We start from the raw sequence: 10,841 nt of genomic DNA, 5'->3' as shown, positions 1-10,841 counted from the left end.
ACGGAGGAAAGCGACAGAAAGTCGCGTGGAGTTAAACCCCGAGCCTGTTTTTCAAGTTTCAGGCTCGAAAATGACATTCCCAGAACAAATGACCATATCTTCCCTTCTAAAAGGGTTAAATTAATAATATTTTTTCTCAAAGTAATGATAAACCTGTGAGTTGGATGTACAAAAGTCAGAATCAATATAGATGTTTTTTATTTTAAAGAAAATTCCGATTGAACAAAAATATTTTGTACTTATAGTGAAAAGTTAACTAACCTTGGATAATGGGTTAGTAGACTAAAAGCTTTAGGAATCCAAAGTACAACATATAATAAGTACCCTGTATCAAGATTGATGCAAAACAAGTGATATTTGACCTTTTTAGACAGATTTAGCAAAAAAAAACCTCTTCTGGGGGCCAGAGATATGGAAAATCCACCCAAATGGCCCCAGAAGAGGTTTGCTGGATTTTGACATATGACATATCTTTCTGACCGTTAGAGCCAATGGAATCGAGGGAAACTCCCACATAGTCCTTATTCGGTAATGTGTGTGTGTGAGACTGACGCATAACCAAGACCGGAAGCAGCAGCCACTCTGGTGGCTACCATTAGCAGCTAACTTTTGCTCTGCGATTTTTACATAAAAATGGAATTATGGATTATAAATGAAATAATATTTTTATACAGAGACATTAAAAACCTATGGATTAACCGATTCAGCCACGTTTTTTCTCGTTTTAATGCCATTGAACACGTCTTTTGATCAGATTGACAGCTACGGTGAGACGATCTCCCTAGAAGCTCCGTAAAGGTACGTGTTGTGATGTCTGTGTTTGCTTCGCCTGTCGCGAGTTCGGATCACTCAGTGATTACCTAAATAATCTGTGGAACCTCAGCTTTAATCGTATATCTTGTATGTGCAGCTATGATAAGTAATAAGGGTACTTTTATCTTCAGTTCTGTGCCAATGTCCGTTAGCATTTTTCGCTAAGGGGTCATTTAGATGCTTCTTATGAGACTTGTGTTTTGTTTTGGTAAAAATGGTTTGTATCGTCAGTTAGCTGAGATTATTCCCGTTAATCTGGTATAACACATTAATAGGTTCTTAAATATTAAGATCCCCTGAGACACAGTGTCGTGAAAAAAAAAAACAGGGTCCCCGCCGGCAGGGACCTTGGGGTTTAACAGAGCGGGGCTGCGTTGCGTGCATGGCTTCCTTCTGCAGGTAACGGGGAGACGCGCTCTGGCGGCGGTCTCGTTCAGGATCCGAAAATACAATTTAAATATTTTGCACACTTAGGAGTTATTCCTAGTGTGCCACTGGTTACGGTGCCGCGTGCCAGCATTGCCAGGGGTTGCCGACCCCTGTGCTATACTATACTATGAACAACAGATAGTGTTTCATATTAGGCGATCAAAAACATGTTTACAATTGCAATCCTATACGGGTAGTCTGCTACATTCATTGTAGCTGGCATACAAAAAATGTTTTCCCGAGCAAACTCATGTCTAGCTCCGTTGTTTAGCTCGGTAGCATACACGCTAGGAACGCCAGCTATAATGTAATTACGTTTCGCGACTGACCGTACGGTAAATCACCCGGAGTATACTGTCTATGAGTATGTTGTGAGTGAATGCAGACATTCTCCATGTTTTGTGAAGCTATGCTCTGTGAAATGCCGCGCACGCAGTAAAATACCGGCTTGAACATCTGAAGGAACAGTGTTACAATTGTCAACCACTGACTTCGTCGTGGTTCTGCCCTCGGTAAAGCATGCATTGAACATTTCCCCTCACAAGACAGGAAACAGACCCTCTTTGGCATGACTGGATACAGTTTTGAACTGATCCTGAGATTCCAACAGTATATATGCTAGGCTGGCAGAGGGTGCGGCCATAGCTCTGGGCGTGGCTACTGGGTGCTTCTACGACACAGCACCCAGGAAGTAAACAATGGACAATGACGTTTCACCAACGAGGCATTTTGGGGAGGTATTTTCTGTTTTCGAGTTTTACTCGCTACAGGGAGTACTTTGAGGGTTTTGACTCTGCAGACCGTTTACATGCTTAAAAACCTTCATAACACACAAGGGGATGGGTAATAACCGGAAAAGCATGACATGTGTCCTGTAGGAGCAAACACAGTAGTGGTGGCTTAAAGCCCAGCTCTGCTCCGCGCCGTCCGTTAGATGAGCCTGGTCAGATTAATAAGAAAAGGAGTTCAAAACACCGGCATAAAAGTTATAACAATAATCTGATTTTAATGGTAAAAAGATACAATACGAAAATACAGAGTGCCCTGTAACAGAGCGCTCCCCGCTCCACTGCCGTGCGATACAGATATCGGGACCAGCCAGTCAGCAACAGGGGGCATTTGGCATGAATAAACAACAGTATATATGGACATTTTGGGGCGGAGAGTCACCGCTTATCTTCCATTGGATTCTACTCCTTTAATTTCTCAGGGAAGGTTTCACACAAACTATTCTTTCTCAAACAATCAAACATTGTACACAGATATATTAGTAGAGATTATATTGGCCCCAAAAAGAACCTTGAAAAGGGTGTGTGTGTGTGTGTGTGTGTGTGTGTGTGTGTGTGTGTGTGTGTGTGTGTGTGTGTGTGTGTGTGTGTGTGTGTGTGTGTGTGTGTGTGTGTGTGTGTGTGTGTGTGTGTGTGTGTGTGTGTGTGTGTGTGTGTGTGTGTGTGTGTGTGTGTGTGTGTGTGGTGTGTGTGTGTGTGGGTGGTTGGTGTGTGTGTGTGTGTGTGTGTGTGTGTGTTGATATCTTGGTCAGGGAGTGCATTGTGTGTGTGTCAGGGTGTCTGGGAAAGTTTATATATATAGGATTACTTTAAAACAGTCCCAAATAATACATGTTCACTTCAATACAGTTCAAGATAATACCTGTTTACCTTAATACAGTTTAGAACAATATCTGTTTGCTTTAGTCCTTTAAGTTTTGATCCTTGAAGGGGGTGGAATGTTTTTTTTACCGCCATTACATGATATGCATATTAGGCGATGACGTCATTTAGGGACTTCTGATGACTTTTCGGACAGCCAATAGCTACTTTCCTTACTATGGAGTTGGCAACACTGCATAGTGGTCGGGCCACATTCTCCACCCACATTCCTGTGGTTACATAACACACACACAAAACTGTGTTGTGAGAGTCACTGTTCATCTTCAAGGAGGACGCAAGGATGGAGTCAACTGAGGGTTTCGTGAAGTATCAGTTGGGCTTACCCCACATGCACCACTTGATCACGGTGCTCTGTGTTGTTGGCGTTGTTTATAAATTGACAATCTTGCTCGCCCAAAGAAGAGCTGCAAAGCAAAGTATGGAATTGTTTCCAGGACCACCATCGCACTGGCTCTTTGGACATCTAAAGGAGGTAACGTGTATAATGACTGCTCAGTGCAAGAAGCAAGTAATAATAATAATGTATTAATAATAATAGAATCAGAAACAGGTTCATTGTCAAGTAGGTTAACATATTCGAGGAATGTGCCTTTGTGTGCATGGTGCATACATAAACACAGTTAAAGAGGAACAAAAGTAAGAAAAACAACCAAAAAATGAAATAAAAACTAATAAAAAAAACTATTATTTTCTTTAAGATATAGAAAATGATTTACACTCAATCTGGATATACCAAGAAACTACGTACAATATATTATTGCAAAGTTCTCAGAATAATACAATAAAATATGTGCAGTATTGTTATGGGAAGTGGAAAGCTGTCTGATACTAAGAGAGGTAGCTTGTGAACAAATGTGCAAAATATTAGGAGGGTTCTGCAGAACTGGCAATACAAACACTACATTGAAGTTAACCTTCTTGTGCCACTGGACTTTTTAGATCACAGGAGAAATACCACCTATAACAAAAGTCAGAGTCAGATTGTTTTGAGTTCATATCTACAAAATACGTGACTGAGCTCCTTGTAGTTTCTGGCATACAATGTATTTCTTATTGAAGTAGGGGAGACCTTTGACAGTTGCAACACTTTGTGCATTTCTCTCAGTTAATCAATGTGTTTGCTAACCACCAATACCATTTTAAAATGATTAAATGTGATATATAATGTGTTTATTTGCATGGGAGAATAGTAATTTCAGCCGCAGATGTAGAATGTGTCTTCCTGTCCTCACTCTAGCATGTTTCTGATCAGAGGAATAAGAATGAATGCAACCACTGCAAGTCCACTGAGACAGATGTAACATTTGTGATATTGGGCTATAGAAATAAACATTGATTGATTGATGAACCGTCCCTTTTTGCAGCGTCCCCAGTGTTGCAACTGTCAAAGGTCATCCCCAGTCTCATCATGTGCCAACAGACTCAGATTTGCAAAAAGAAAAGCCTGCGAAAAAAGGAAATTCAAAGCGTATTCATATGTTATTATTATTGGTGTTATTTAATTTGGGTTGTCACTGATTTGAACTTCTTTACATTTATTTAAGTAACAATTTGGATGCAATTAAGGCTTAAACTTAGCCGTTGAGTATTAGTTTATAGAGCATCACAACTCAGGGGATAACTTTGTCCTCTTCAGGCTCCAGCATATTGGTTAAGCTTAACCTATGTTTTTTATGTTTTTACTTTCAGTTTAAACAGGATGGGTCGGACTTGAAAAAGATTGTGAAATGGGGACAGCAGTACCCTTATGCTTTCCCGATGTGGTTTGGTCCCCTTGTTTGTTTCCTCAACATTCACCATCCAGACTATGTGAAGACTATATTGGCATCTACAGGTGTGTGAGCCATTGTTTTATATCTTTACTGAAGTCATAAACCTTTACAATGTAGGCGTTAAGTTAAATTCATCTTTTGACTATGCTTTTTACTACGTCGTATACATGTAGACTCATATTGGTTTATTATCTGCATTTCAATAAACAAAGGTCAATGTAACATAATCTGTAATTGTTTGTTTCGTAACAGAGCCAAAAGATAATATGGCATATACTTTTGTTAAGCCTTGGATTGGTAAGATTGCTTTTACTTTCTCCTACAGCATATTTTGGCTTACTGCGCAGTATTTCCTGTTAAGCTGCTTGCCTCGCTGACACACACTGCCTCTGTCTGTCTTCAGGTGATGGCTTATTGGTGTCTGAAGGTCAGAAGTGGTTTCGCCACAGAAGGCTCTTGACCCCAGGTTTCCATTATGAAGTTTTGAAATCCTACGTAAATCTGATGTCAGACTCTGTTAAAACCATGCTGGTACGTTAATGACAATCTTTTTGTTTATAAAATCAGTGTCTGTTTTTTTGCCAAGTTGCATTTCACATATTGTACAAGGAAAATGCTTTTGTGTAAAGTGCTATAATAAGTAGTCAATGGTGAAGTGATGTGGAGGAAATATAGGCTTAGGCTTTCCAGATGCTGCAGCTATTTCATGTCAAAGTTGTTCCAGCTAAGTGTGTTGAAGTTTTTCCACGTCCTGCTGAGACCTCACATCTGTTCTTTCACTGTTGCCAGGACAAATGGGAGAGTTATGCAAAACCAATGAGTCCTTTGAATTGTTTAACCACGTGAGCCTTATGACACTGGACAGCATCGTGAAGTGTGCGTTCAGCTACAACAGCAACTGTCAGACCGAGAGGCGAGTCCATACAAACGTTTTCCCGCCATTCACAATTACAGGTTGTCTCAGTTGTCTGAACTGTTTGTCTACGTTCTTATTTCAGCGGAACAAATGAATACATCAAGGCAGTCTATGAGCTCAGTCATTTGATTAACCTGCGGTTCAGGACGTTTCCATACCACAATGACCTCATTTTCTACCTCAGCCCACATGGCTTCAGACTAAGAAAAGCATGCAAGGTGGCTCACAGTCACACAGGTAAGATGTTCACAGATATTACCTTCATCATGACAATCTATAACTGAATTTAGCTTGCCCATACATCGAAATTGTATAGGCTCTAAACTGTAGGTTTATGGTTGCTGCATTTTAAGAGTTACTGGGGCTCATTCATTATTATCTTATTTTGAAGGGGAAGTCATACGAAAGAGGAAAGAAGCACTCAAGGAGGAGAACGAGCTGGATCGCGTACAGGGAAAGAGAAACGTGGACTTTCTGGACATCCTTCTCTTAGCGAGAGTATGTTATGTCTTATGTGCCATTTATTGAATTCACAAAATGAGACACTTCTGATCAATGAAAAAAAACAACATACGTAAAAACTGCAATTGTCAAAGCAGTAAGCTCTCTATAGAGATAATGAATTAATAATCGTGATCATTTTAGTAATGAGATATTTAAAGCATGAACAGTCTTAAGTTGTCGCACATTAAAAAAGCGTAGTTGTGTCATGTTTATAACCTGAGATGATGCAAATATTATACTGTATGTGCTTAACCTGCAAGGGGCAAAAAACTAGGGCAAAAGGAAACGCAGAAGGTTTTTCGAATGAGCATTGATATGCTGAGCATGAGGCCACTGGTTAATGGCCACTGGTACAAAGGCAACAGTCTGGTTATTTTACTTTTATGAGGGACTCTTGAGCAGCAACGTAACAGTTATACATTTCTGTTGTGCACATATAATCAATATATATACACAATAAGATAATCAAGGATACCTCTGTAACTCAGTAACTAAAATGGCAATGATTCCTTTCTTTCCAAACAGAGTTGACCTGTAAAAGGAGCCAACAGACATTAGCTGTTTCTGTGCCAATTCCAATAGGCCTACAATTTGTACGGTTTTTAATTGGAGTAGTAGTAGTGTCACATTAAGACATAATATGTTGATTACTCATGTTTTAAGTTTGCCTTTTATTTAAGGATGAGAACAAACAGGGTATGTCAGATGAAGATATACAAGCAGAAGTGGACACCTTCATGTTTGAGGGCCATGACACTACAGCCAGTGCCATGTCCTTCATCCTCTACTCTCTGGCCTGCCACCCAGAGTACCAGAAGATGTGCCGGGATGAGGTCCTTCAAGCCCTGGATGGCAAGGACACCATGGAGTGGTAGGCTTACATTTGAAAACAATGCAAATGTATCTCAGTGCTGCCAATTGTTGAACTAACATTTGTCTGTTTACTTTTTAGGGAGGATCTCAGTAAAATTCCATACACTACAATGTTCATAAAAGAGTCCCTCCGCCTTTACCCTCCGGTACCACGAATGTCCAGAATCACCACCAAGACCATTACCTTTTTTGATGGAAGAACTTTGCCTGCAGGTTTGGCTTTAATGGTTATTTGCAGATGAATGTGAATAAAACACCATACAGTTGCATGCATCAAACGTGTATACCCTTTGGTAAAAGGTAAAGGTTAACTTTTTAGTTAACGATTAACAGTTATTTTTATTGAGTCAAGCTTGCACAAATGAACCTGTTAACCTTCATGGTTTGAATTATAGCAGCAGGTTTGCAAAATTGTCTCAAGCATAATAGATGAATTGTTTTTCCCTGCACAATCTTATTACAAATACATTTTTGTTTTGCTCTTATTTGTAGGGAGTCATATTGCAACAAGTGTGTATTCGCTTCACAGGAATGCAACTGTTTGGGAAAACCCTGAAGTAAGTAAAGAAGATCATTCTGTGGAAGCATTTTTAAATGTGTAAGCTCATGTGCCCATAAAAGTAAACCTATGATACTTGTACATAAAATGTTTTTAAATCATTTTTTTCATTTTCATTTAATCGTTTATTTGAATAGGGACAATGCACACTAATGAACACTTAAGACAAATAATGCTTCAAGTGTAAATATGCCAGATTTGAGCTTTGAGCTCATTTCCATCCGTAGTCCCTGACATACAACATATAAGAACATGACATTTGTAAACATAGCAACAAATAAATACATGATATGCAAAAGAGCAAGAGCAGCACACACAAGTATTTACCACATGGCAGTACACTATAGCAGCAACGACATATTAAAGGTGGGGTAGGTACGTTTGAGAAACCGGCTCGAGATACACTTTTTGTTATATTCCATGGAATGCTCTTAACATCCCGATAGCAATGAATATCTGAAGTACTTTGACAAGAAATCCATAAAGAAATGTCATCTGTGGAAGCCGTAGTACTGTAAAAAGCACGACCAATCATCTGAGCCGGCCCGGCTAAAATAACTGGATGGCCTACCTGCCTGTCAGCCTTCCATCTGTGCACAAACTGATCTCGTGCCCTCATTGGTCATGTGCGTGTTCGTGTGTGTTGGAGGAAGGGGTCTGTGAGGAAGTGGCAGATTTTTTCCAGTTGTGTATTTTCAAATTCTAGCGCACTCGAGCTGGTTTCTCCAAAATGACCTACCCCACCTTTAAATGCAAGAGAGTGTGATTAATGCCACACTGGTGTTTGTTCTTCCATCTTGTGTCAACCCAGGTCTTTGACCCACTGCGTTTTCTCCCGGAGAATGTTTCCAAGAGGCCTCCTCACGCATTCGTGCCCTTCTCTGCTGGGCAAAGGTTTGTCCTCATATGATACCGTGTGACTAGCTCACTAAAAATAGGGCTACAACTAAGTTTACAACACATTACAATACAATAGCCCTGCAGTAAAAACACATTTGGCAAACACGAAAGGCTTACTGAAAGGCTGTTGCCATATCTTCTTGTCCAACCTATTCCAATATTATGTCAATCAAAAATATATATATCATTTGGTATTGACTGTTCATCTGATGTACATAACCTTAAGTGCTGTCTTCCTATATGATGTTACTTTAAAGCTTAATTTGTCCCCATATTCCTCTCATTGGTGCTGTTTTCCTCTCTCAGAAACTGCATTGGTCAGAACTTTGCCATGAACGAGCTGAAAGTGTCAACAGCGCTCACACTGCAGAGATACCATCTGATCGAGGACCCGACGCAAACACCACAGATAGTTCCTCGACTGGTGCTTCGTTCACTTAATGGCCTCCACATCAAAATAAAACCTGTAGACCCATGAGTGAAAATGGAAATAACTGTTGAAAAAAAACCTGGGAAATAAATGACTCATAAGGGAACTTCTTCTATGATTTGACTCAACTTTTAAACTAACAAATAATCATAAACAGATACTAATGAAGTGATTAACTGTTAAGTATTTTATCAAGTGTCTAATCATTATTTACACTGGAACCTGTGTTAACCCTCTGAGACCCACATAGGACATTTCTGTTTTTGTATATTTTTGTGTTTTGCCTAATAAATTGTAATTTCTTTGCAGTAAAATCAAGTTTTACACATCCCAGAAATCAGCACAACCTCAGATAATGATATGTGTCACTCATTAGAGACTTATATACACTATAAAAGGGGATATTTACCCATAAATAAAAAACGGAGCTTGAATGTTTTACTTATTTCATTAAAAAGAACTGCTAACCATAACATTGAAAGAAACATTCAACACAGAACATTGCACACATTTATTATCATTGTATCATAACTTATTAGAAGATTCTAACGTTTCAGTAAACATAACATCAGAACAGACAGGCAACACTCTGAATCAGACTCCAAGTGGCTGTGACTGCATCCACTCAGAGTGTCCGATTCAGAAACGTGACTCTTTCACTCTTTACGTCACAAACAAAGATGGTGGATGAGAATAGATCTATAAAAGAGAAAACGATAAGCAATGTGCCAGAATCAAGGTGAGAATATCTGCATCTTTTAAAACTCTACGCTCATTCGCTTCACCAAAATAAGTAAACACCTCTCAATGAAAAACTTAATGGAGTTGTTTATTGCCGTTTCTGTAGTTTAAGAGGAATAACAAGGCATGTCTCTGGCTGAAACAGCTGAGAAGTTATGACGCTTTGAACACAACGTGATCTTTGGGATCGTATACGGCCCCGTGGGTCTCAGAGGGTTAATGAGACATTTATCGCACTTTACATATAAAAGGAAGATGACTTTTGTGATCGTCAAAAGGAAAACCTAAGTAACATTTTTGTTTCACCATTTATAAATGCATCTCAACTGGTTTAGCTGAGCTTTGTACAGAGCACCTTGGCATTATGTAAATGTATTAATGAAATGTTAGTGTGACCTTTAACAGGTCAGAAGCACTCTTATTGACATTACAGTTTACAGTGTTTCCCACAGATCTGAAATATACTTGGGGGGGTGGTGGCAGTGTTGTAGTCAAGTCACCAATTCACGAGTCCAAGTCACTCTCGAGTCACCACTCTTCGAGTCCAAGTCCAAGTCACCAAGGGAGAGTCGTAGTCGAGTCCAAGTCCGAGTCACCCAAGGAGTGTCCGAGTCGAGTCCGAGTCATCATTACCTGTGTTTGGCTTTTCTGTTATTACTAAATGCTGCTTTAGTTGTTCTGACTGCTAAAATCCTGTAATTCCTCATTTTAAAGCCGATATTCCGTGGGGTCGGGGGGCTCGGATCCTTGTCACCTTTTTCATACCTGATGAGTTTGCATCCCTGACTACAGTTGCTTTAGCGTGTAGAAGCTAGTAAGCCTACTATTTGATTTGTTTTAGATAGGCACAATATGTTTCATATGCAGACCTTATTTTCCTGTTCCATGTTAAAATAAACCATTTTCAGTGATCATTTTGTTTTGGTCATGGAAAATTAGGAAAAGGTCATTGAGAAGTCATGGAAAAGTCATTGAAAATCATTGGTGAAAAAGTGTATGAACCCTGCATGTTATACTAATCTGTCTATTGAACTGCTGTGAAGCGAGTTTGGCTACAATTCTTGTAATAGGTGCTCTACAAATATAAAGCTTATTAGTGCGAATGCTGTTTACAGCATTCCACTATAGTGCTTCAAATATATAGTGCTTCAAATATTCCCCTTATTTTCAACTACAGAAACCATTCAAATATTAAACTATTCAGCCTGTTCAGGAATTGATGGGAAACCTTCAA

General features: G+C 39.4%; 1 protein-coding gene across 1 annotated transcript; it reads left to right on the top strand.

Annotated features, from left to right (window-relative positions):
- The first annotated feature begins 3,169 nt into the window (after positions 1–3,169).
- LOC117460904 (cytochrome P450 4B1-like) lies at positions 3,170–10,474 on the top strand. Its single transcript, XM_034102521.2, is given in 13 exon segments — positions 3,170–3,384; positions 4,602–4,746; positions 4,937–4,981; positions 5,088–5,215; positions 5,474–5,495; positions 5,498–5,597; positions 5,683–5,837; positions 5,992–6,098; positions 6,785–6,975; positions 7,057–7,190; positions 7,470–7,534; positions 8,348–8,430; positions 8,743–10,474. Coding segments are annotated over 13 exon segments (1,539 nt in total). The 5' UTR covers positions 3,170–3,192; the 3' UTR covers positions 8,915–10,474.
- The last annotated feature ends 367 nt before the right edge of the window (positions 10,475–10,841 follow it).

Source organism: Pseudochaenichthys georgianus, chromosome 16 (genome assembly GCF_902827115.2).
Source record: "Pseudochaenichthys georgianus chromosome 16, fPseGeo1.2, whole genome shotgun sequence".
NCBI classification, from domain to species: domain Eukaryota; kingdom Metazoa; phylum Chordata; class Actinopteri; order Perciformes; family Channichthyidae; genus Pseudochaenichthys; species Pseudochaenichthys georgianus.
The sequence above is the reverse complement of the archived record's forward strand: the minus strand, read 5'-3'. Positions and strand labels throughout refer to the sequence as shown.